This window comes from Temnothorax longispinosus, chromosome 6 (assembly GCF_030848805.1).
Source record: "Temnothorax longispinosus isolate EJ_2023e chromosome 6, Tlon_JGU_v1, whole genome shotgun sequence".
In the NCBI taxonomy this organism is placed as follows: domain Eukaryota; kingdom Metazoa; phylum Arthropoda; class Insecta; order Hymenoptera; family Formicidae; genus Temnothorax; species Temnothorax longispinosus.
The window spans coordinates 10,059,629-10,086,965 of NC_092363.1; the positions used below are offsets into that span (position 1 = coordinate 10,059,629).

Consider the following 27,337-nt stretch of genomic DNA (forward strand, 5'->3'; position numbering starts at 1 on the left):
GCATTTTATAAACAGTATGTACAGGGTGTTATTTCGAGGTATAATACTACCACTTTGTTTTTTTTTTCGAGGTAACAGCATAATACATATACACTACTATGCGTGTACTTGGCGCCTTTTTTTACCTTTTTTTTGAAAAAGGTAATTTTGTACGGATATCACGCCTTTTTGTAGTGTTACGCATCTTAATCTTAACAGAAAAAAATTACACCTTATAAAGAAATGTGTCTGAAGTTGTTAATATATATAATATATACATTGCCGGACATTGCTTTTATGTAAAATATGCATCGGGTATCCGGGTACCCGCCCGTTCGCCCGTTACCCGTTGTATACGAATCTAGACCGGTTCCGCGGGTACCCGGGTAATTCGGATAATTCGGGTAGCGGGTACCCGTATCGATTTGGGTACCCGCTACCCGTGTCAATACAGGTACTTGTTATACCCGCGTCAGTACGGGTATCCGTATCGAGGCGGGTATAACAGCGTATGCTACAGACATCTGCGCGGCGTATTACACGGAGACGCGTATACGCAAAGTAATAAAATATAAATTCTCACACGCTTCAAGAATATATTAAATATATGAAAGAATGCTTTTATATTAACCTTCCGTTTTTTCGATACCTTCTTAGTGCATACGTGAGTCTGTCATGTTCAACGCTCCCTACCTTAAAGTATTTTAAAAAATCTGAAAAAATTTATAAAACATCTGTCTACATTGTAGTTGACAATTTTATAATTTTTTGATAACCATTTGTTTATTTAATATTTGATTTTTAATGAACTTTCAATAATATTAGCAAAATTATTACTTACAAAAAAGATATTACGTCTAGTGCATACATGGGTTTGAGATGTCCGTGCGAGACTTGACTTGCTCGGTATTCGGCGATATATTGATTTTTCGTAACAGCTCTGGGTCCCTCTTGAGTCCCTTTTCTCACTTACTTTTTTAGAAATGGAGGCAGGCTTGCCAGTTTTACAGTTACGAGCAGATATTATTTTGGCTTGGACGCCGTAGACCCACGTACACGGAAGGTTAAATATGCATTACACATTATGTGGATAAATAGGTATATGTGTGTAATTATATTTGAAATTTCTATAAATTGCTTTACGTGTAATTTTATATATTTTCTTATTTTACATGCATATATATCTTTCTAAAACCAGTAATATAATTATATATGATATAATACTATCATTATTTTATACAGAGCGCCCCGGGTTTTACCCGATAAACTGCGGGAGCATATTCTACAAGTGAAAATAAGAAAAAAATATTATATGAAGTTTGGCTAGAAATGCTTTATTATAAACAAAGTTATAAACAAATATTGAAACGGAACATGAAATAGGTAATAATGGTTCTCTGACCTCCTCTGACTTAAATTTGGCGAGATCGCCAAATTTAACGCTCTTGATTTTTACTTATGGGGAACTTTAAAAAATAAGAGTCATCAAAATAGGTAATAATTTTTACCTATTTCACGTTCCGTTTCAATAATTATTTACAACTTTGTCATAAAGCATTTCTAGCCAAACTTCATATAAATTTTTTTTTTATTTGCACTTGTAGAATATACTCCCGCAGTTTGTCGGGTAAAATCCGGAGCACTCTGTATAATATTATAAATTTTATTTTTTATATATATATTTCCTATTCTCGTACAAAAAAACTAAAATATTTACATTTTCCGGGGCTAAACAGTTACGTTTTCGTGATACAATATTGCCCGCTGAGGAAAATGCTCTTTCCGAACTCGCGGATGTTGCAGGTATTGCTAAATATTTCCTCGCCAATTCGGCGAGTGTCGGATATTTATTAACTCTTGCCTTCCACCATTCGAGGGGTGAGTCATTATAATCAATGGTTATCTCCATTTGATAATGGTCAAGTTGCTTTCGCCAGTCAGTTTGTGTACTTGAAGTACTCTTTTTAAAAATAAAATCCAATGCACTTCCAACCACACGTGTAGTTCTTTCCTCCGGTATATCGGTTGAAGCTAGCGTCTGTAAAAAGTGAAATATTCATTTTATTCAGTCTATTTCTTTATAGTAACTCTACTTTTCGTTATCTTACTCATTGCAAACATAATGTACGTATAAAACAATATATATATATATTACCTGTAATTCTTTCTTGATAAAGTCTTTTATCTTTATTCTCTCCGTTTCGAATTGTTCGGCTGTTAAGTCTTTGTAGCGAGGATCGAGGAAGCTTGCAATTTGACGCACGCTGACTTTCTCGTTTGATTGTAATTCCATATCAAAGCGCCTAATCAGTGATTGACGTAATATATTTGTTTGAATGTCGAAATATAGTCGTCGTCCAAAACGTCCTCTATCAGATGATTATCTATGATTTCTCGTATTACCGGACGAACCAAAGATATTGTGACTTCGGATGAAGAGCAAAATACGGTGGTTGCACATTGGAGAGGTTTCAGAAGCGTCACCAGTTTTTCTATAGTCAACCATTCAATTGCAGTGATTTCTAAGTTTTGAGCCTGCCTCGGTTTTGTTATAGATGTATCATTTAATACCGCCAAAATAGGAGTTCTATTTTTTTGTAAACGTTCACACATATAATAAGTGGAATCCCATCTTGTAGGACAGCTTTGAATTAATGTCTCTTGCGGCAGATTGAATTTTATTTGAGTTTTGTGTACCTCTTGCATTGCTAATGTAGAATGTTTGAAATGTCCAACAATTTTCCGTGCTTTCTGTATAACATATGCTATATTTTCTAATTGTAATGCATCATTCACAGCTAGTTGTAGGGTATGAGCCGCACAGTTAACATGTTCATTTATATTTTGAAGATTTTCTGCAGCGTTTATCATATTGGATGCATTGTCGTGTACTATGGCAAAAATTTGTTCTTCTAAATTCCAATCGAAGAATATCATTTCTAGTCCTAAAGCTATATTCTCAGCTGTATGTAGTTCCTCTAATCCTATTGTACATAAGTGTGACTACTTAATTCCCATTTTTCTTTATCTATATAATGTGCCGTACAGGATAAGAAAGAATCTTGTGAGAGAGATGTCCAAATATCCGTGGTGCATGATATATTGGCGCCTTGATGTTGCATCTTGTGCTGCAGGAATGTTTTTATTTCATCATAATTTAACTGCAATCGCGATAGAATTGTTCTTGCTGCAGGTACCATATATCCAGGGACTATAGTAGCCATAAAATTTCGGAATCCTTTGCTTTCAACAAATAAAAGTGGCAATTGATTTGTAATAATTAGACAAGTTAGCGATTTAGATATATCTTCTTGACGATCTGCGCTGCATACTGCATTATCTCTCTTATATTTTTTCTTACGCCGTGGCTGTCTTATGTCATCTATATTATACACACACGTATATACATTTATATACAATACAAATAACACATTGCATTCATGCATTATTTTTTAAATATTATTTTAAATACAATAATATTTTAAAAAGCTTACTTTATCTTACCTGTATTTGAATAATTTGAAGATAACGAAGGATCATCTATATTTATAGACGGGGAAGAATCTGTATTTGAAGAGTCAGAGGATTTTTCCAGATCATTTCTGTGTATGAAACGTTATATAAATTAGCTTCTAATTATTTATACAAGATTAAAAACAATATAAAATATAGAACATGTAAATATATATAAAATTTAATGATACTCTATGATTAATAATACAATCGAATAACGAAATAAATTATCAGCCACATTTTATCAAACAATTTCTTTTCTATACACATATATATATTGGTGTGTGTGTGTGGGTGTGTGTGTGTGTGTGTGTTTAAAATCACATGTAAGAATTTAATATGTATCGAAGCGTGATTATATTAGGCCGTTAAATAAATAATCACGCTTCGATATATATTAAATTCTTACATGCAATTTTCAAATAAATATTAACAGTTACCTATTATAGTCTCGCTATGATCCTGCAGTTGTTCGCTACGATTTGTCGGATCATTCTTATTCCTTATCATACAATGTATAGCCTTTAAATGTTTATTTAACGAACTCGTCGATCCTGAATATTCGAAGGAAGCATCGCAAATGTTGCAGAAGGCAGATTTTTTGTCCTTCGACGTTTTGCAGTGTTTCCACACCCAACTTCTTTTAGGCATTATCTTCTAATTAAATAATGAGCACACAAATGATACACAAGCTTCGTATTCGTAGAAACGCTTTCCTTAGATGTTCGAGCTCTCGAGAGTAACTCCTACCGATGTCAGTACAATAACGGTACAATACCGATATTGGGCGATGTATGAAAACAGACAGAAATATGAACTTCTTACTAAGAACTCTATTTACAATAACAATAATAATCTATATCCTCTGTCAGAGTTTGTTTTTATATATATTTTTTTTCAAACATATGTTTGAACATCTAAGGAAAGCGTTTCTACGAATACGAAGCTTGTGTATCATTTGTGTGCTCATTATTTAATTAGAAGATAATGCCTAAAAGAAGTTGGGTGTGGAAACACTGTAAAACGTCGGAGGACAAAAAACTTATTATATGTGTGAACGTTTACAAAAAAATAGAACTCCTATTTTGGCGGTATTAAATGATACATCTATAACAAAACCGAGGCAGGCTCAAAACTTAGAAATCACTGCAATTGAATGGTTGACTATAGAAAAACTGGTGACGCTTCTGAAACCTCTCCAATGTGCAACCACTGTATTTTGCTCTTCATCCGAAGTCACAATATTTTTGGTTTGTCCGGTAATACGAGGAATCATAGATAATCATCTGATAGAAGACGTTTTGGACGACGACTATATTTCGACATTCAAACAAATATTACGTCAATCACTGATTAGGCGCTTTGATATGGAATTACAATCAAACGAGAAAGTCAGCGTGCGTCAAATTGCAAGCTTCCTTGATCCTCGCTACAAAGACTTAAGGTGATTGGGCCATGTACCATATGAGTCAATATAAGGTCTAAATTTGATTTTAAGAAAAACCATTTTTATGGATATATTCTAGACACTTGTATAATTACTGATTTTATAATGTAACTTTTCATTCGATTACGTATCAATTTATCTACTGATAAATGTAAACAGTTCAAGATTTGACTTCAGTTGACATCCGTACAAGAGAAATGTCGCGACATTGCATCTCTTCGCTGTAGGCAGCTATCATACCAGTACCATGTGTTTGAGTGAGGTTATGTATTGTGTTTATGTTAAAAAATAATGGAAGGTAACAAACAATTTCGATAACGGGAGATTTGCTTGTAAAAGAATAGTGCTGTGGAAAGAAAACACCACACGGCGCGGCGTTGCCACATGTTCACGTCGCGTACAGCTGATCGAAAGGCCGACAAGAAACGCGACGATTCATCAACTTTTGATTGAATTTTTGGCTTTATTACACGTCAACGTCGTTTTGTCTTATACTTAACAAGTGCTAGAAGAATCAAATAATGTTATTTTCAGTTTTTTGAACTTGTTTCTTTACAGACAATGAGTGAAATTCTCGAAAATTGTATGTTTCCGGTACAATTTCCCATAAAACCTATGTTAAAAATGCCAACTTTGAGATTTAATATCTCAAAAACTAGACGTCAGATCTTCTCAAAATTGCAAATTTAAGCGTATTTAGGTTTTTTTATAACATATATTTAATTCGGATTTTTTTCTTTGACATGCTCTGATGGCCCAATCACCTTAACAGCCGAACAATTCGAAACGGAGAGAATAAAGATAAAAGACTTTATCAAGAAATAATTACAGGTAATATATATATATATATATATATATATATATATATATATATATATATATATATATATATATATATATATATATATATATTATTTATTTATTTATTGTAAATGTATTATGAAAATTCCACGGATTCTTAGATTACAATATAATACGTATGCGCTATGCGCTACTATTGCTCTCTCGCTCTCACAGAACATTCCTCGATTGCAGCGACCTCATACTTTTCGGCTTCGCCAAGCGAACCATCCCCACCATACGAGTTGAGAGACCTGTATGTAAGACCGTGCTCCTTGTTTACTGACAAAATGAAAAGAGCGGTGAATATAGCGTCAGGCAGGAAAGAAACTTTCGAAAAATCCACTAATCCAGAAATAAAACAAGGAAAATCGATTAAAAAACAAGTAAGATGGTGGGATTCAGAATGTACAAAAGCTTTAGAAACGCGAAAAAAGAAATTGAAAATATATAAGAAACTTCAGACTTTACATTCATTTATAAATTACAAAAAACATGTAGCTTTGACAAGAAAAGTACTTAGGAAAAAAAGAGAGAAAATTAAAAAAATTTTTGTAATAGTATTAATAGATTTACCAGTATATCTTACGTTTGGAATACGATGAGAACTTTTAAGAAAGCTAGAAGTAGAATAAACTGGAATAAGTGGCAGATAGGCGATAGAGAAGGGGTCATAAGAGAAGAGATAGATAAATTGTCAGCATTTGGAGTATCTTGGAAGGCAGTAGAGGATGATACATATGAAAGAAAAGGAACAGAATTAGACTCGTTATTTTCTGAGGCAGAATTGTGCAGGGCAATCGGAATGATTAAAAAAGACTCAGGATTATAAAATGATAAAGAATTTACCAAAAAACGCCATGCAATACTTACTAAGATTATTTAACGATATCTGGTTAGGATTAGGCTTTCCACACGAGTGGAGAGAATATCAAGTCTTATTCATCGATAAGGTAAATAAAAATAAAGTTAGGCCGATATCATTATCGTCATGTATGGGCAAACTAATGGAGAGACTAGTTAACGAAAGACTTATATGGTGGGCGGAGAAAGAGAAAAAATTACATCCCATGCAAAATGGTTTTCAAAGAGGCAGATCGTGTATTGAAAACCTGGTGAAGATTACCTCGGACATCAAGACAGCTTTACTCAGTGAGGAATATGTATTAGCGGCATTCCTTGATGTAGCATCAGCGTACGACAACGTAGTTTTTCATATTTTAAAGGCCAAGCTGAGAAAGATGGACTGTCCTGGCAGGATCTTCAAGTTTATCAACACCTGGTTGGATGAAAGAGAAGTCAAGTACATCATAAATAATAGAGAAACTCTGAAAAGAATATCGAGGTGTGGTCTACCTCAAGGAGCAGTCTTAAGCTCCATTCTGTATGCTTTGAATACTAACGATATCACCGTGGATGTGGATGAAGATGTAATGGAATTAGAATTCGCCGATGATATCGTGGTGTATAGGATGGGTCTCGATAGGAAGCTAAACAGGATGAAGATCGAAGAAGCTGTTAACATTATAGCAAGCAATCTTGAGTTAATTGGATTATACTTGGAGCCCAGAAAAACAACCCTGGTGGAATTCTCGAAAAGTGGCTTTGTAGACGATACTTCCATTATAGTAAAAGGCACGGTAATCCCAAATATAGAAGAATCCAGATTCCTCGGAGTTCGTATGGATAATCAGCTAAAATTTGTAAGCCACATTCAAGACGTAAGAGCCAAAATAGAAAAAGCCAATTCGATTTTAAAATATTTAAACAGTGTCACCAGGGGAGCGGATTGCACCACAGCACTTATATGCTATATAAAAGTTTAGTAAGGTCGGTCTCAGACTACGGATGTTTCGTGTATGCCCCTACTAGTAGCTCCTTATTAAGATTAAACCTTGAAAGAGGTCAGTTCTTGGGATTAAGAACCGCGATGGGCTTTAGGAATAGCACACCAACAAACGTGTTAGTAGCAGAGGCCAAAGTGGATTTATTAAGTGAAAGAGCCATGATGTTAGCCAAGAATTTCTGGTCTAAGATTATAAAATATAGCAATCCAGATATTAAAAGGAGTATAAGTAACCTGAGCAACAAAGAAATGATGCATAAATTACGATATCCGCAGAAAAAGAAACGTTTAATCTCAGTAGCGTGGGGATAGAGTCAATTTATTAGCGAAAGACATAGGTCAACCAACGAGTAATTTCGAAATATGGGATATGAAGTACGAAGATCTCACGGAAGATATAACAATAGAGCTGGAAATAGGACGGTCTCACAGTGCTAAAAGGAAAGAAAAGGAGAGAAGAAACCTGGAAGATATGAGGTATAGGAAAGAAGATCTGGATTTCATTGAAGAATTCTGCGATGTACACAAGTTGGACAACCCTTTGGTCATCTATACGGATGGCTCAAGATCAGAAGATTTGGTTTCGATAGGAGCCAGCGTGGTTTTTGAAGAGAATGATCAGGCTTTTTATGTTAGTCTCCCGAAGATGTGCTCGTCATTTTCAGCGGAAGCCTTCGCAATAGCTACTGCGTTAAAAAAATTGGAAAAGGATCAAGAACAAGGAGAAAGAAATAACAAGCATATATTAATTTTGTCATATTGTCAGAGCGTATTAAAAGCCATAAAAAACAATAGGCTAGATGTATATAAAAGTAGTTATATATTAAACATCAGAAGACGACACTTCAGGTTAAAAACTAAGTTCGGTTGGACAATTATTTACGGTTGGATTCCAGCCCATAGAGGATATACAGGAAACGAGATTGCTGATAGATTAGCAAAAGTAGGTGCGTCAGAAGTTGCGGAGACAAACATTCCTGTTCCAATAACGGATTTAAGAAGCATATTTAAGGAAGAAGCCTGGAATAACACGCAGGATAAACTAGTTAGCGAAAGTCTATATAAAGGCAAGGATTATTTCCGAAATTTCTATGACAAAAATAAAAAGCAGCCTTGGTTTTGTCACGTTCTGACTGTCGTTGTTCGTCCGTTTTTTTGGTCAATGCATTTAAGCAATTTACCAAGGATTTGGACAAGTCGTGTGAAGGATATTATTATTATATTTATTATTTGGGACCGAAAAAATATCTGAGTTTATACGTTTGGTAACGAGGATCAGTTTTATCTATTTGATTATAATTAGGATAATCAACGTCGAAATCGACAGGAATAGGTTTAAATGGAGGTGCGTTTTCTAGTTGTTGCAATTGTTGGAGGAAGGGGAGAGGATCTTGATTAGAAATGACTGCTTGTTTGATCTGGAATCTGATTCGTTTAATTCGAACGCGCCTACCTCCTTTCTTCGTCATTCAGCCGCGTTCACAAAAATGAATTTTAAGCTCGCCACACTCTTCGGCAGCGCACTAAAACCAATCCGCCACACCCTCTGCTCGCCACACTCTTTGTCAGCGCTCAGATCGTCAGCGTAAAGGTCAAATTCATTTTCGGGAATTTATATATCGAGATTATTGTCTTTTCTGGAAACCAACCCCGAAATCGCCACGCTTTCGGCAGCAAAAGTACTGGATCGCCACACACTTCGTCAGCGCCCCAGCACAGATCGCCACGCTTTGTCAGCGGAAACTGCGAGTCGGAATGCCAGAAGTGATAGTGATTATTACGACTCTCAAGAATCAACCCCGTAATCGCCACGCTTTCGGCAGCGAAAGTACCGGATCGCCACACTCTTCGTCAGCGCCCCAACACAGATCGCCACGCTTTGTCAGCGACTACCGCGAGTCGAATCTTAGAAGTGATCGATTATTGATTAAGAATACGAGATAAGATTCCAGATTTTCAAACTTGTTCCTTTTCAAACTTATCTTACCTTTATTCTAAAAATCTCAGTACAAATCGTGCGTGAAGCGCGGTCTTATAAGGTACAAGAGTACAGGGACTAAGTCCCAAGATCGAGCGCGAATGCTCGGATTTATAAGTACAGTCGAATATAGGATTTAGGAATGGCTGAGCAATTGAAGTGCTAGAGCTGAAGGAATGGCTAAGCAATTGGAATGCTAGAGCCGAAGGAATGGCTAAGCAATTGGAATGTTAGAGCCGGAGTATGTGTAAGGAGCCGAAGCTTGGAACTTTCTGCCCCTTCGCGGCGTTTTTCCGCCCTATTTATACCCGAAAAAGACCGGAATCTCCCGCGCGAGATTCCCGCCTTTTTCTACGCGTCTTAAGGGGGGAGGTATTCTAGAAGCTTCTAGAACATTCTAGAAGCGTAGTTTTGGGCCCATTTGGCCCCCAGCCCTTCAACGGATTCCGATAAGATAATCTAAACATTTACGTTGACTCGACCGTCTCCTCGGAATTCCGAGCTAACGTGCCTCGTCTAAGCGTTCAAAAGTGCATCGTCGAAATTTTAATATATAAAATTTCAGTACGTAACAGTTTAAAAAAATTAGAGCGGAGAGATATTTTTATTCTTTCATCAATCGTATAAGAGCGAACCATTACAACTTGAATGAGTCTCTGGCAAAAAGGGCTACATAGATATATTTAGATGCAACTGCGGATATGAAAGGGAATTAAGACATAAATGGCAACACATAAAACACGTGATATGGCAGTGTAGTAGGTACGATATGGAAAGGGAAGTGATGAACGAGGAATTGGTGAAACGCGACATCTATGGAGCAGAGGACATAGTGGAACTAATTAAGAGGGAAGACTGGTTTAAAATCGGAGTAATTTCATTAAACGGATTGGAAGAATTATATAACGAGATTTGCAAAACAGGATCACATAGACAGAAGAAAATACAGATTCATACTAAATTACGCTATATAGCCCAAAGGTGGGGCTGAAGGCGTTTATAACTTCAACCGGAGTTAATAACCTCAAAAAAAAAAAATTGTTTGGGTACAAGACACCTTATTTCCTCAACTGAGGAAAGCAAATGAAAAAACCTAAGAAATCTCGTCTTGCCGTTAAGTGTTGTGTTAAAATTTCCTCAACTGAGGAAAGCAAATGAAAAAACCTAAAAAATCGTCTTGCGTTGAGTGTTGTGTTAAGAAGTCGACTAATAATACAGGCCAATATAATTCATTCTTCGTGCATTTAAATATATTAGTGTAGATATATCCGAGAAGCGGTCTATCGATCATTATTATTATAACCTATTTTGACGATAAGAAATCGTCTTGCCGTTGAGTGTTGTTAAGAAGTCGACTGATATATAGACCAATATAATTCATTCTTTGTGCATTGAGATATATTAGTGTGGATATATCCGAGAAGCGGTCTATCGAGAGAAGATAATTTCTTAACGGTGTGTCTTTGATGATGATATTTCTTATTCCAATGGCACTAGCAGAACCCGATTTGCCACAAGTTCTGAATCCTCTGAAATCTATACAGAAATTAAAATGATTAGACTCGTGAAAGGTCAAAACAAAAAGGAAACGGCTAATGCGAGTTAAGCGCGGGACGTGGTGCGCAATAAAAATAAATAATTTAAAACAATGTTAGTTTAACGAACGTTTCGGCTCTACATCGAGCCATCTTCAGCGTTTATTAAGAAGATCTTTGCAAACCTCGGGGCAAGAAGCTCCCTTCCCAAGGAGTTGTCAAGAGCGAGCTGGGAAGCACACCTCTGTGGACATAACCACTGTAAAAAACGCATTAATTTAAAGCGAAAACATGGTAAAACCGGGGGAGTGAACTCACCTCAAGATTTGCAGAAGTCAAAAATACAGAAAATCGTAATAATGGTAGTATCGTAGTTACATTAAGGTACACATCTTGTATAGATCGAGAAAAACCGTGGTCGAAACGCATCGAATGTTACAAAATGAACGTGTAGCCATCGCATGTGTGGCGGTTGAAACAGAAGTGAGAACGTGGCGAACAAGTGTGTAGGTCGGAACCGTTGTTACGAATTAGTGTGGAGAGAGGGCAAACCAGAAATTAAATATTGTTTATGATGGGTAGATACTCGTGATGTAAAAACTTGGTGTCTGATTGGAGGTTCAGACCGTGGCGCTGTTGTTGAATATGTAGGACCTCCGAGATGAGACGCTTATAATAAAATCTCTCGCAGTCCAAAATCTCGACGTTGTTTCAATTAAAATCATGGCCTTCGTGAATTCTGTGATTGGTGATCACGGAATGCGCAGAACTGTTTCTGTTGATGTGACTGCGATGCTCCGATATTCTGGTCTTTAACTGTCTGCCAGTCTGCCCTACGTAAGAAGCATCGCAGTCACGACACGAAATCTTATAAACTACATTGCTCTTGGCGAACTTCGGTAAAGTATCCTTCTGAACTTTGATCAGTTTGTTTAGTTTATTGACACTGTAATAAGCTAAATGAGTGTCTGAACCTCTAAAAACATCTTTAAATTTAACGGAAATGGACGGAAAGAAAGGAACCGTAAACCATTTCCTATCGTCATCAGTATCGTCAAGATTTTGCTTTTTTGTTTTCTTAAAAAAGAGATTTTTAAGACACGTTCGTGGATGGTGTTAAAAATAAGATCCAGAGGGTAATCATTGTTCAGAAGGATATTAACAATAAGTCCAAGATTTTTTTCGTGGAACTTCGGATGCGAAAGTAAAAAGGCTCGGTCAATAAGTCCTATGATGGTGCCACGCTTTTGAGAAGGGGGGTGACAAGAAAAATAATTCAGATATCTGCCAGAAATGGTTGGTTTATGATACCAATCAAATTCAATAATACCATTATTGTTGATAATGGTGGTATCTAAAAAATGAAGTTTCCTGTCACCGACCTCTATGGTAATTGTAACCGTGGATGGAAAGAATTAAAAGTTTGTAGAACAAAATCAGCCATATCACAAGGTATGGCCATCGCAATATCGTCCACGTATCTGAAGAAAAATGGTATCTTGAATTTAAGAATTCCTATTGCCCTCGTCTCCATGTCCCGTAAGACTAAATCCGCGAATCAGGAGACAGTGGAGAACCCATGGGAGATCCGAAATTCTGTTTGTATACATTATTGTTGAATCTAAAATAAGTAGAGTCGAGAATAAGTCGTACCGCGAGGATGAATTCGTCTCTGGAAATATCGCACTTCTCCGCGATATGCTCCCACCTGTTACAATGCTGTCTATAGCAAGATCGGTAGGAACATTGGTAAAGAGACAACATCCAGAGAGATCAAAATGTAATCATCTTCTAGACGTAAACTATTTAAGTTATTAACCAATTAAAAACTGTCTTTAATATGGCTATTAGCTTTAGGGATGCTGGTAGAAATTATATTATGTAAAAACCTAGCTAAATTATGTAGAGGTCCATCAATGGACGAAACTATCTTAAAGGGTGATTTTGTTTGTGAATTTTCGGAAGTCCATAGGCTCTCGGAAGAACTCCGTCACTGCAATAAAGGAACTTATAAGTAGCGGGCGAAATAAATTTTCGATTCTTCCATCTAGTAAGCAATGCTCTCACATTCCGTGTAAGGGAAAGGATAGGGTCCTTTTTGATCCTGGTATATGTGTTAACATCTGACAGTAATAGCTCCATCTTATTTTTATAGTCGTATGAATTCATAGCTACTGTTACAGTGCCAGACTAGAGTCAAGCTCAACAGGGTCTTCTTTTCCCGCTAATTTTTCCAAGCCCGTTCCCTTGGCAGTGGTTTCGCTAGATAGTAGATAGAGACAGTGGGAATCTCGTTAATCCATTCATGCGCGTCACTAATTAGATAACGAGGCATTTTGCTATTTGTTTTGTTTAAGGCAAAACGACCGCAATAATGCACGGTCACTCTGAACCTTTAACGATATTGCAAGGTGGTTTACTGTCGGTGTTCGCAGCTAACACCCTGGAAGTGCTTGAAAGGAGCTGTCTAGCAGCTCTCACTCTACTAATCATGCACACTCACATTCTCACTCGTCCGCTGATGCGGAGGCACCCAACTCTACGTGCCACCCCAACGTGCACCACTAATCGCGGTTACGTTCTGCCCCGGCACATAACGGGTTGTTATTCCGTTAAATCTCTTCCAATTAAGCCATGAGCCCCAGAGGACACGAGTCGTAAGCGTACGCAGTTGGGCAGGTGTTAGGCCCAGACTACGCAGCTCACCCTCGCTCCTAGGGCTCCAGACACCTCGCCATGAGATCGTAATGGCGGTGAAACGGACTCACGCGGCACTCCTGTGCGCTCCGCCACCCGGTCCACTAGATCATTACAGGATCGGTACTTCTCCACCTTGCGCTCATATGACACCTCTAACGCAGTTTCACTGGATACTACTTGCGCGTCTACGACCACTGCCTTATCACCATTAGCAATGGTCAGGTCGGGCCGCCTCAGGCCGGCAGAGGTCGAATAGGCTAACTCCGCATCGACATGCCATCCCTTCTGCTGAAAGAAGCCACCGACTCGACGACAAAGGTCGTTATGCCGTAGGATTCCTTCGTAGGATTCCAGTGCGCCGGCGTCTCGATATCGGGACAACCAGCACGACAGCGAACCTCGCGCCCATCACGACCTCGGGAGACTCTCGCTCTAGACGGAATACAGTTGGCCCGTATGTGATGATAGTGCACGTAGTCGGCTCCGGGAATGAGGTCGGCTCCCGCCGACACCCAGTGTGAACTCAGCTTCGACGTTTCCGCCTCTTTGAGCCCGTTCCCATCACACGACTCGCGCAACCAGGCTGCACACTGTTGTCTAAGCTCAGCGGTCGTAAGTACCCTGTTGCCCCGGATGCGCATTTGGTTCTCACACCAAACCAGCCGCCTAGCCACAAATTTGGTTTCGGCGGCGGCGCGCGCCGCGGGCAGAGTGCTGCGACACAACCGCTGTAGTCGGTCAAACTTCAGAATAGGGATTAGAGTCTTGAGTAAAGGCAAACCAAGCCCGCCACTTTGTATCGGCGCATGAAAGTATCCAGCAGGAACATCATGGGGAAATCGCAACCACTATCCAGCGGTGATAATAACGTGGCAGGAGAAAGTCACGCAAAAGCCTCAGTCGCTGTTGCAGCTTCAAAGGCGCCTTAGTGAGTAGCTCGATGGAATGAGCTAGGGGCGGATTATTAGCGAATTCCCTAGCACCTTCATACATGCAGCCCAGGTACGCCTAAATATCGACAGGGGATCTTTGCGGAATCAGCGCTCCCCTCACGGTGAAGTAAGGTGTTGTGTCAATTTTCACCTTTTTGTCTCTACCGGACGCCACCATGGACAGCACCCCCGTATTCTTTGCGTTGATTGTTAGTCCATTGCGCGCAAAAGCAGCCTGAAGTCCTGTCAAGTTCTCCTGCAGACCGGACCTGATAGAGGCAAGAAGCACAATGTCGTCTGCGTAGCCTAAGACGCTGATCAGTTCGTCTCCTAACTGATAGCCAACATCCTCCGAGAGAATTGCTAGTGCTTTATCCACGACCAGATTGAACAGTAGCGGCGATAACGGATCACCCTGTCTTACGCCACGGCCGATCTTGATGGCCGATACATTACCGGTGACGGATCCTATCACCGTTTGCGCATCCGAATAGACGGCCCTGATGTATACTCTCTAAACTCCCAAGGGAGCTCCAGTTCTGCGAGAGTCTTATGTATAGCTGGGTGCGAGACCGTGTCAAATGCCTTCGACAGGTCAACGCACGCCAGATGTAATGTCCGACACCGCCTCCGGGCATCACCGAGCACGGCGAACAGGACTGTGACGTTCTCACACACCCCATCCACCGGCCGGAAACTTCTTTGGCGAGTGTCGAACACGTCCAGGGCCGCTAAACGTTTGGCAAGAATTTTGTGGAAGTCTCACCACTACTAATCCTATGCTGAGAGGTCGGTATTCCGCCGGTGATGGCCGGTCGGACATCCCTCCCTTCTCCAGAAATACAGTTCTAGTTGTGGCGATCGACGAGGGTACCGTTCTTGCCAGGAGCAGCAGATTGAACAGAAGCGCACGGAGAACAAGAGGAACAACGTTCCACATCCTCGGCGTAATCTGGTCTAATCCGGGCGCCGTACCAGTCTTGATCGAAATTCTTCAAACCTTGATAGGTTTTATAGGATCCCAGAGCGAGGCCTTATCCGCCACCCGAGGTGGGCCAGTGGCGGCGCCCTCACCTAGGCCTTCGAGATGAATCCCTCTGGCTGTCGGTGGACGGCTCCGGCTAGTACGCGCTACCTGCCCCGCCACCCCGTACGACTCGCGCAAGGCTGTCATGTCTCCATCCGTGTCACTGGACGTCTCCATCACGGGACGCCAGTACCCGTCGAATTCGACAGCGGACGGTCGCTCACGTGCCGAGTCGCCCCCGAGGACGAGCGATAGGCAGGCCTTTGGGTTCTTCTTATAGAGAGTCTGCACGTGTGCATATTCTCTCTTTCTTTTCTGCTTCCTACTCTCTTTTGTGTTAGAAGGATTGCGCTGCTTCGTCGAGGCGCGCTGTAGAGGGCGCACAGCTGACGGCGGGAAGATCAAGACCAGCCATCTCTCGATGGCCTGGACGTCGACCACCCCCGTCAGTAGAGCATCTCTCGCGATGCCAACGAGAGTATCAGCCTGATAGCTACGGAACGCTGAGCTCTGCTCTGTGAGCTGGTTGATAATGTCCCGCAGCCTCTGAGATCTTTGCTCAGGGGAAGGCTGATGTGCGCTTGGATCAACAATGTCAGACTCTATGGTCGCAGGGCCGGCAGCAGCTCCTATCATCGCCGCGCCGTCCCTATCGCCCTCATCGATGCCAACCGCGTTTCGCGATTGCAGCTCTTGGCAGAAGACTCTAACCATCTCGCGATAAGCCTCTTGTCGACGCTTACCCTTGATAGCTTCGAGACTCCTATGGGGGAACTTATTCTGCAGATGATGATTCATGAAGATAATTCCCCCCGGCTAAGGTGGCTGAAGCCTCAGCGCGAGCCATGAGCCTGACCTCCTACACTGACCAACGTGCTTTTACGCGCTCGACATCCACCGCGCTGTTGGCCACCACTGTGGACCTTAGTAACATCCAGACTTAGACCACGCATGGTCTGGAACTCCCTTGGACAAAACTCACAGCCATATGCTTCTGTCCCTTCTGTGATTTCGGACATGGCTCTACTCCTAGTACGCGACGGGCCAGCTACGACCCCGTCAGGTACCTCCGCACCAACGGCACTATCGCTTGCGCATCTTGCACGCAGTACCCGGGCCATCCGAGAACCCGGGGGTTTGACATTCATACGTGGACCTTCCATAAATTTACTGCGTGTAGGGGAGCAAACGGATTGACAACCGAGAGTTCCCCAGATAACCGTGCCCTTTCTTGGACCCACAACTCACCATGGACATCGGTACTTGGGCCTGTATTGCTACAGACCCTTCGGGGCGCACCTAGGTCGCCATACCACCAACTTGGTTACTGCAGCGCGCGTACCGGTCGGACGGCGTCGGACCCAGAGCAAGCTCTATGGGACCAAGCCGCACCGAACCGAAGCAACACCTTACACAGCGTTCCAGCGAGACCTCGAGGAGGAGGGTTGGTATGACTTGACCGGGAGAGGCTATGTATTCGCATCACCAGCCCAAGTAACCTTCTCTAACCCCAGGTCCAAAGAGACTTGTATGAGAATCAAGGGCCTGAGAGAGCCAGACTCTCTTAAGTGAGGTATCTCCCTTAATTTTATTTATGGCCTAAAGCTACACTTAAGAGAGTTATAGTTACTCCCGCCGTTTACCCGCGCTTGCTTGAATTTTTTCACGTTGACATTCAGAGCACTGGGCAGAAATCACATTGAATACAGAAATATTTAACAGTCGCGTCGAAGCACGACCAACGAAATAACGTTGTCAGTTATTGGTGTAAGTACATAATATACATTCTAAATCATGATTGTAGAAATATCTCGGTAATGACACGGTGAAAAGAAAACAAATGTATTTTCTATTTAAAAGTTCAATATGCCTTGTCTTTTATTTCTAAGAGAGACAAAGAGTTAATTAAAATGTACGTACAAAAAAACAGGTCGCCTGTATGCTCTTCAAACTGGATTGAAATTGTCCATTAAGACATCGGCGGAGACTAATTTTTTATTAAAGTTGATGGACTGGTTGGAAGCAACGAAGAAAGAACTGCATGACAACGAAGCTATTACTAACGATGTGGCCGCTCAAGCGCATTTAGAAAATTGGGCCCTGAAGCTCTTTTTATATGCCGATAAGAACGATAGGGCTGCAAATTTTTCCAAGAATGTACTACAGAGCTTTTATACCGCTCAGATATTGTACGATGTGTTGCCGCTGTTTGGAGAATTGAGCGTGGAAGTGGCACAAAATTGGAAGTACGCTCAATGGAAAGCAGTTTATCTCAACAATTGTTTCACAAATAGAGAAACTCCGGTGCCAGGGCCAATGAAAGAAGCAGATGATGATAGTTTTTATTAGGTTGGCAACTAAGTTCCCGCCGTTTTTTTAAATTTTGTAAAAGTTTATTTTTCAATAAAAATTAACAACTAATTAATCAATAATGTATTCTCCCTTGTTGTTTACAACTTCTTCCCAACGTTCAACAAGATGTTCAATTCCTCGTTGGTAGAAATCACCCGGTCTCGACTCGAAAAATTCATCCAACCAAACTCAATTCTCATCACTCTCAATTCTGCATCAGTATTGAACGAAACTCCGCGCATAGCATTTGAAAGAGATCGAAAGAGGTGGAAATCCGTTGGTGCCAAATCGGGAGAGTACGGCGGGTGCGGCAGCACTTCCCAGCCATGCGTTTGAATGGCTTCTTTGGTCATATTGGCGATATCGCCAATATGAGGACGGGCGTTGTCGTGCAGCAAAAGAACTCCATGCTGCCGATTAGGTCTTTTCTCTTGAATAGCCGTTGAGTCGTTCCATTTGTTGAACATAGAGTTCCGCGTTGACTGTTTGGTTCCGTTCAAGCAATTCGTAATGAATAATCCCTTTCCAGTCCCACCATACGCACAACATCGTTTTACGCGGATGAAGTTCTTGTTTCAAGCGCGGTGTCGCTCGTTTATCGGGGCTAAGCCATTGCTTGCGCTGCTTCATATTGATGTACAGGCACCATTTTTCGTCGCCAGTAACGATTCGGTAAAGAAAACGTTGCTTGTGTCCATGAGTTGAGCGGTGACGAGCAAGCAAACCAGCGGAGATTGTGGCTCGTTGATTTTTGTTATTGTCACTTAAAGCATGCGGAACCCATGCTCCACACTTCTGAACCTTTCCCATCGAGTGAAGATGCTTCTCTATAGCAGTGTGAGAGCATTTCATTTTCTTTGCCAGTTCCCTTGTCGTTTGACGCGAATTTTCGTGCAAAAGTTGGTTTAATCGCTCTTCATCGAACTCAACTGGACGGCCAGAACGAGGTGCGCCTTTGAGGTTAAAATTTCCATTTTTGAACTTGGCATACCAATCACGAACGGTTCTTTCAGCTATGGCACCCGCTCCATACACAGCACAAATGTCGCGAGCAGCTTTTGCGGCCTTAGAACCTTGATTAAAAGCAAAAAGAAGGAAGTGTCGAAAATGCTCATTTTTCTCAACTTGACATTCTATTTTAATGATCTGAAAAAAACAAAACATAGACAAATAACGTGCGGAATGTTCCTCTCTAAAAAAAGGCGTGCAAAGTCGGTACTCAAATATATCGCTTTTATAGTTCCCTCTTTTCCGCGATGCCGATTGGTTCTCTCGCTGTGCTTACTTCATGAGCAGCTGTCATTGTATATGTGTGTAATGTAAAAGCTTAATAGCGCGTGCGAAGCGCGCGTCTGTAGTGTCTAGTAACATTTAAAAAAACGGCGGGAACTTAGTTGCCAACCTAATATTAATGCGTCGAATGACAACGATTGTAAATATTGGGTGTTTAGCCTCACAAATTTGTCAAATTCTAATGAACATTTTATGACCATCAGATGAGCCTGAATCAAGTGTAAATCCTGGAAGTCCTAAGGATAATACTTTGCTAGACATTCCGTCTGCTCCTGTAAATTCGCCAACTACAAGAACGCAGTTGTTTGAATCAGAAGATGATAAGTATAAAACAGAAAATAAGTCCTGTAATGTAAATTGATATATTTACAAATGAGATAAAATGAATAAGTCTGGGAACACAAAAATGTGAAATAATCATTTTATTTCGAACACAATACAATTTGTAGGTGGTGCCAAGTTGACGGTTGAACAAATTAGCAAGGTTCAAAAAATGATCAAATGAGCAAGCAGTGCATTGGATTATGATGATGTAGCTACTTCTGTAATGAATCTTCGGAAAGCTCTGCATCTTTTAACTACTGGTCAGGAATCCGCATAGATGAAATGGATAGAAAATGCGTTCAGTAATGTCTTATAATTAATTATGTTGAATTTGATGCCTGTATCGCGCGTAATGCCCAGTAAAAGATATTTTACTAATATTTCACAACTCTTGGGTACGAATAATAGAAGCAATAAGAGGGTGGTTACAATTAGCTAGTCAAATTAACCTCCATGCACATGGTGTACTTAAATAAAAATAGAAATTGTTGCAGTGTTTTCCAGATTGCAACTATTGTTGTCCAAGATGAAAGATGTATAGTTAGAGTTTCATTATATATTATTGAAACTACTTTAAGAGTATTAATATTCATTTTAATAAAAGCTTTAGCATCGCTATTTTGTTTTCTAATTATTATTAATGAAACATTTTTGCGAGAAATCATTGTTATTTTACTAAATAAATAACGAAAAATGAACATTTAAATGGTACAAATTAGTTATTTTGGAATTGTATGATTGTCTTAACTGTTATATAAATAGAGAGAGATAATTTCTTTGATCCAGAGAATATCATTTTAGATCCATAGGCACGCCGTCGTGCGTACGCGCGTATGCGCGCGTTGTCGCACCTCGCCTCGCGATAACGCGCGGCCATTCGCGGCAGCGCAACCGCGCGACGACGAGCGTCTACGATACGTTGCGTTGAGCAACGATGATCGCGTTCAGGAAACACAACTGTTGAGTGAGCGCTCATTATGATTGGTTCTTACACTTAGATCCAGAGAAAAACCAAAGGTAAGAACCAATCATATTAAAGAATCACTGACCGCTCACTCAACAGTTGTGTTTCCTGAATGCGGCCGATGTGATGAGCAACGGTCAGATGAGCGATGATGATAACTTTGATGCACAAATCCGACGACAGAAAACGAGATGTTTGTCGTGGTCATGGAAGCAAAAATAACGCAGAGGAAAACGTAAGTCGTGACAAAGCTATTGTATACATATGTATGTCCATACAATAGCTTTTTATGATTAATAGCTTAAGCAGGGCACATACACTTTTCGTAGAACGTAACAGTAAGGTTTTGACTAATCGTGTTGTTCTTACTTCTACGGTTACAGACGGCCGAATCGAGCAACGCGATTGGTCGAAACCTTACTGTTACGTGTTACGTTCTACGAAAAGTGTGTGTCCTGCTTTACGTGTCTCACTGCTTCTTCTTATTTGCGAATGGCACTCGATCTCGAGTTGGATTTGATGTAACTACCGCCAACGACCACCAACGACCAACTACCGTGTCTCTCTGCTTTATAACATCAAAAATCGCCTTTTACCACGTGGAAGAAAAACAAATGTGAAATGCAATTTACTTTGTGGCGCCTTTCCTTTTGTGGTGCATAGGATTGATTGGTTGATCAGAAAATATTTATAAAATGGTAACATTGGGCACGTTCAGCAGACAAAGGGAGCTTTCCAGCAAGTGATACAAGTCGACACAAGTATCGTTTTATCTTTGTTACTCATTGCCAAAAAAAAGATAGAACGATGCTTGTGTCGATTTGTGTCACTTGCTGGAAAACTCCCAAAGCAGGATCAGTGAGCGTTCAATAATTCTTTAATATGATTGGTTCTGCCTTTAAGCCGGTTCTGCAATACGTCGCAAACGATGGCAACTGATACTAGTTGAAAAGTGTTATTTTCACGTTGCGTTTTTAGCATTAATCACGTTAGAATGCGATTATGCCTTATATTGCAAAATATATACAGGGTATAAAACTAAAGGTGTTACAGACTATTATTTCTAAAACTACCCAGGGAGAACAGAAAGTCACAAGTCACAATAAAATCAAAATTATGTCAAAATGATGGTAAAATGATCAAAAATCGTCATTTTGCAGTCATTTTGACATCATTTTGACTTTATTGTGACTTGCTGTGCTACTTGGGTAAGCAAATTATGAAATTTATATTTTCTTAGAAATAATAATCTGTAACACCTTTAGCTTTACAATCTGTACATACATACTGTTTGTAAGATATACTCTTTATAAGACTAGTTAGAAGAGGATGCGTAACACTACAAAATGCATGATATCAGTACCAAATTACCTTTTTCAAAACAGGTAAAAAAAAGGCGCTAAGTACACGCGTGGTTGTTACCTCGAAAAAAAAAAAACTAAGTGGTAGTATCATTAATTTTAAATTAAAAAATAAATAAAATCTATTCTAACCTAGGTGGTAGTAGCTTTAATTTTTCTTAACAAAATTATTATATTACAAAATTGTTACTTTATTCAATCCAAGTGATATCTACCTCAAAAAAACTTAAGGAGTCATGCCTAGTTGGAAGTGCATGATTTTCGGGGATTTTTATAAGAAAGTCAATTTATTTTTTCTTACAACAAAATGTTGATATCAAAAGTACATATATTGAACAACATTCAGAATTTTTTTCTTTGAAAAATATTGTAAATTAAGGAAGTTACGGCCACTCCTGATTTTTCAGAGGTGTCGTGCGGTGACCACGATAACTCCAAGCCAAATCATTTGAAATCAAAAAACCAAAAAGATTCTGTTAGTATATGAATATATCTTGTTCGTGAACGAAGGGGGGTTTTTTTTTAATGAAAACTTTTTTTTTATTGAAGAAAAACGAAAAATTAAGAGCCCGAATAATTGCGTTTTTCCTTAAAACGGCCGCCATTTTGTCAAAAACTATTTTTTTTAAAAATTCTTTGTTCACGAACAAGATATATTCATATACTAACAGAATCTTTTTGGTTTTTTGATTTCAGATGATTTGGCTTGGAGTTATCGTGGTCACCGCACGACACCTCTGAAAAATCAGGAGTGGCTGTAACTTAATTTGCAATATTTTTCAACGAAAAAATTCTGAATGTTGTTCAATATATGTACTTTTGATATCAACTTTTTGTTGTAAGAAAAAATAAATTAACTTTCTTATAAAAATCCCCGAAAATCATGCCCTTCCAACTAGGCATGACCCCTTAAATAACAAGTGGTATCTATTTAAAAAAAATATGTGAAATCTTTTAATACTGCGCCAATTACAAAGAGAGAATATATATAGGTATATACATATATACACATCCCACACAGCACCGAAATATTTCAGAAAGCCTTCAAAAAGCCGTCAATGAAATATGAAACTTTTCAAAAAAATATTTCATACATGTTTCAGATATGTTTCAGATATATAAAATGTCCGCCAAGCTGAGATATCATAAATGTTTTTTAATATTTCTGAAATGCTTCAGAAATATCTCTGAAATGCTTAAAGAAATACCTCTGAAATGCCTAAGAAATATGTCTGAAATGCTTCGAAAATATCTCTGAAATATTTCAGAAATATATGGGAAATATTTCAGATACTTTTTCTCATATCAAATTGTTCCGGATCACCCTGTATAGGGGTGAATGATTTCACCTTCTGAATGATTTCAATGTTACATTTCAATATTAATTTCCAAGTTATCTTTTGGAAAGCTTTCAATGATATATGATTTTGATAAAACGTTTCAGAAATACTTCTGAATAATTAGCGAAAGAATTATGTTCGACCAAACTGGCAAATTTTATTGTTCACAAAACGCTACGTTTTGACCGCAGATTTCTGTCCTTTTCAAGCGTATAGAAACTCATAAATATTGTTAGTCAGACATAATGCCCAAACTACGCCGAATCTAAAAACTAAACATCAAAAATTGTGGCACGCAACAATAAGTATAAGTCCAAAAATAATTATATAAATCAAGACTTACATATTTGTGCGTTAAATTTACAGAAGTAAAATACAATTTAAACGGCATTTTCGTTATTTGTTTATGTCGAAAGGCATGTAAGAGCCGTGCGTGGTAAAATTTTAACTGACGAGATCAGACAAGTAATAAACAAACCAACGACGTCAATATTAAAAGCCAGGGCGTGGAGAAGGAAACAGAGAAGAAGGAGATAGAATTACGTTTCTTTTATGATATGTTTGTAGAAATGTAAAGATTGCAATGCTACGTATATTGGGCAGACAAAAAGACATTTGTGCACACGTCTCAAAGAACACCAGAACAATATCAGAAAACCGGCGAGCAAGCATTCTGTAGTGAGTGAACATCGAACATCCTGTGGGTATGATTTCGATTGGGGGAAGCCAGAAATAAATGCATAAGAAGAGACAGATTAGAAAGAGGGAATTAACAAAGATGTTTTTTATTAAAAAATTTGACGACACCATTAATTTATAAAAGGACACGGAGAATCTTAACGCTCTCTACGAACATATCATAAAAGAAACGTAAGTCTATCTCCTTCTTCTCTGTTTCCCTCTCCACGCTCTGGCTTTTAATATTGACGTTATTGGTTTGTTTATTACTTGTCTGTTCTTGATGTCAGTTAAAATTTTACCACCGCACGGCTCTGCCCACTTACATGCCCTTCGACATAAACGAATAACGAAAATGCCGTTTAAATTGTATTTTACTTCTGTAAATTTAACGCACAAATATGTAAGTTTTGATTTATATAATTATTTTTGGACTTATCCCAGATAGCACAGTTGATCTTGTTGAAATTAATACTATATATCTAACTTGTATCTACACTGGATATACTCTATGCACTTTATGTACATGCACCCTATCTGCTCCACCTATAGGAGCATCTATGTATGTTCTTGATTAAAGTTTCACTTCCCGTTGGACAGTCGAACTGCGTGGTCGTTTCTCTTTCGCTCTGCTCAACAGGTTATGGGCCCAGGGCCGAAAGATCAAGTCCAAGGGAAAGTCAAGTAATAGTTCTCTATTCGCATTTGTTGCATTAGCCTATCGCGTGTGAATTTTTTTTTGCATTAGTTGCAAATTAAAAGTATAACCGGCATCTGAAGATACGTGTTCTGTGCATGTAAAAATGGCGTCGGGCGGAGAACTATGGGGAACCATCGAGAAACTAAAAGGCAGTGAAAACTACCACACTTGGGCCTTCGCAATGCAGAATGTGCTCGAGTTAAACGGGCTTGAAAAGTGCATCATTGATGGTGAAGGTGTCGAAAACGACGCTAATAAATTGCGAAAAGCAAAAGCCAGACTAGCCCTGTGCATCGATACTTCGATTTATGTGCATATCCAAAATTCGGGAAGTGCTGCCGAGCGATGTGGAAGACATTGAAGACTTTGTACGAGGACAAGGGTCTTACGCGCAAAATCGGTCTCTTGCGAAAATTAATAACGACTCAATTGGAAAGTTGTGAATCAATGGCGGACTATGTGAATCAAATCATTGGAACAGCGAATAAGTTGATAGGAATCGGTTTCCAAATCAGCGACGAATGGATCGGTGCAATCCTATTGGCTGGGCTCCCGGACCAATTCAAACCAATGATTATGGGACTAGGGATCCTCTAGAGAGGGATCGGACTAACCGTCGCCATTTGTTTCAAAACCGGAAGTGGTATATGCAGCGGCAAAACTCAAACGTGTTTCAATGCAAATGTGTATATTTTATATAATTAGACATGACAGACACGCGCTACGCGCGTGTTATTTAGCTTTAATTATACAATTCCTATTACATTATACTATTAACGAATTAATACACAAACTGTCAAAATAAGTAATGATAGATGTTTACGAAAAAAGCAATCAGCATCGCGGAAAAATGTCAACAATGAAACCTTACATGACTTTTTTATGAGTGAATTATTCTTATACAATGAGAAAAATAAAATATTTCATATTTAAATACCGAAAATGTTGTACAGTAATTCTTACAGTTATAGTTTATTTACAAATAATAAAATATAAACAAATTCTTTCAGTGGTAATTGGTGCGCAAGAGTTCCTTTCGTAAAAAATATTTAATGATTCGTAAAAAATATATATTGATGACAAATTGTAATTTTACATGTATACAAGTTGTAATTTTTTATTCCGTTTATTGGCTGCATAAGACTCTTTTTCAAAGCTATCCTAGATTTTTCCAATTTGTCATATAATTTTTGTAATCTATTAAATCGTTGTTCAAGTGTTTCTTCGAAAGGCGTTTTTTTTCCTTCAGTTCTTCAATACTTCCTTCAGTTTCCTGAATTTCTTCTGAATTGTTGTGAACATCACCTGCACATAAATTTTTTGAAATAGAAAACTGACACTTGGTCGCAGAAGAAAAATTAAATACTGGTTTCAAAAGAAGTCTTATTAGTCAAATAAATATATTATGTTTGTACTTACTGAACACAATGTCGAACTCACTCCAGGAACCCAGTCTGCACAATACTTTTCTTCTTTTCTCTTCTCGTGGGAATCTACACATTTGGAAGCCTTTGCTCGATCAGTTCGTACAGTAATCTGCACTGCAACCCGTCATATTTCTTTTTCTGTAAATAAAATTTACGTATTTATAAATAATTATATATGTTATGTGGAAAATGACAGGCAGCTTTCTAAATCGTACACCACCGTTCTTTCGTCAGGCGCGTAGATGAGAATAACCTAATAGTCCTTCAGAAACAGAGCAACGTTTCACGTGAAATAATGGGTGCGTTCAGCCGATACTCCGCTAGCCTAGCAATCGTGAGCAGTCGCTCGTTTTCACTCGTTTCCTCTCCTTTGACCCAATGGATTAAAAGGAGAGGAAACGAGCGACTGCTCACGATTGCTAGGCTAGCGGAGTATCGGCTGAACGCAGCCACTCATAGACGAGGCAGGGCACCGTAAAGTTCCTTAACTAATTTTAACTAATTATCGTTTCGCTGGCGTACTAACCTACACGACTAACTTGTCCTCGTCCTTCTCCGATCGTTGACGCCAAAGGAGAACGCTGCGTCGTAGGTTGACGACGACGACGACGACGACGACGACGACGACGACGACGACGACGACGACGATAACGATGACGACGACGACGACGGCGACGACGACAGGGTATACCGTGACGACGCGGTTTTCTGTTTACTCGCTCTCCTCGTTTCGTTGCGATTTACGGTCACGCGCACGCGTGTGTGTATGGCTCTATCTCTCTTACTCGCTCGCTCTTTCTCTCTCTGTTTCCGGTTTTGAAACTAATGGTCGCCGACCAATAGAAAACGATACCCGCTTAGTCCGATCCCTCTCTTGAGGATCCCTAATATATTTCTTCTGACAGCTCACCCTGTAGAAAGGCTGTTACAGCATCCATCTGGTCTATTTTAAGTCCATATTTAGCAGCAAGTGCAATTAGAAAACGTATAGAGGTATGTCTGACTACTGGAGAGTACGTTTCAGAGTAGTCAATACCGTATTGTTGAGAACATCCTTTCGCGACTAAACGCGCTTTGTACCGTATAACGTTTCCTTCTGCA

The 27,337-nt window shown here is 39.4% G+C and overlaps 1 protein-coding gene, 1 long non-coding RNA gene and 1 pseudogene across 2 annotated transcripts; 2 read left to right on the top strand and 1 right to left on the bottom strand.

The window, feature by feature from the left end:
* Positions 1-6,774: 6,774 nt before the first annotated feature.
* On the top strand, positions 6,775-10,621 carry LOC139814906 (uncharacterized; annotated as a pseudogene).
* A 469-nt stretch (positions 10,622-11,090) lies between these two features.
* On the top strand, positions 11,091-20,068 carry LOC139814907 (uncharacterized). The gene is made up of 7 exons (XM_071781428.1): positions 11,091-11,152; positions 17,081-17,291; positions 17,507-17,564; positions 17,728-18,141; positions 19,552-19,581; positions 19,646-19,789; positions 19,892-20,068. The coding sequence occupies exons 1-7, from the start codon at positions 11,091-11,093 to the stop codon at positions 19,945-19,947; spliced, it is 975 nt and encodes a 324-aa protein (XP_071637529.1). The 3' UTR covers positions 19,948-20,068.
* A 5,412-nt stretch (positions 20,069-25,480) lies between these two features.
* On the bottom strand, positions 25,481-26,670 carry LOC139814771 (uncharacterized). The gene is made up of 3 exons (XR_011732586.1): positions 26,452-26,670; positions 26,229-26,374; positions 25,481-26,114 (listed from the first exon to the last, which is right to left on the bottom strand). It is a non-coding gene; the product is annotated as an uncharacterized lncRNA (long non-coding RNA).
* Positions 26,671-27,337: the final 667 nt, after the last annotated feature.

What these genes read in the sequence shown, in the direction of transcription:
- LOC139814907 (XM_071781428.1), top strand. Translation starts at nt 11,091, where the DNA reads ATGGCACTAGCAGAACCCGATTTGCCACAAGTTCTGAATCCTCTGAAA. An exon ending in TATTCGCATCACCAGCCCAA is followed by an intron (nt 17,292 to 17,506) that starts GTAACCTTCTCT and finishes CATTGAATACAG; the next exon opens with AAATATTTAACAGTCGCGTC. An exon ending in TAAAACAGAAAATAAGTCCT is followed by an intron (nt 19,790 to 19,891) that starts GTAATGTAAATT and finishes TACAATTTGTAG; the next exon opens with GTGGTGCCAAGTTGACGGTT.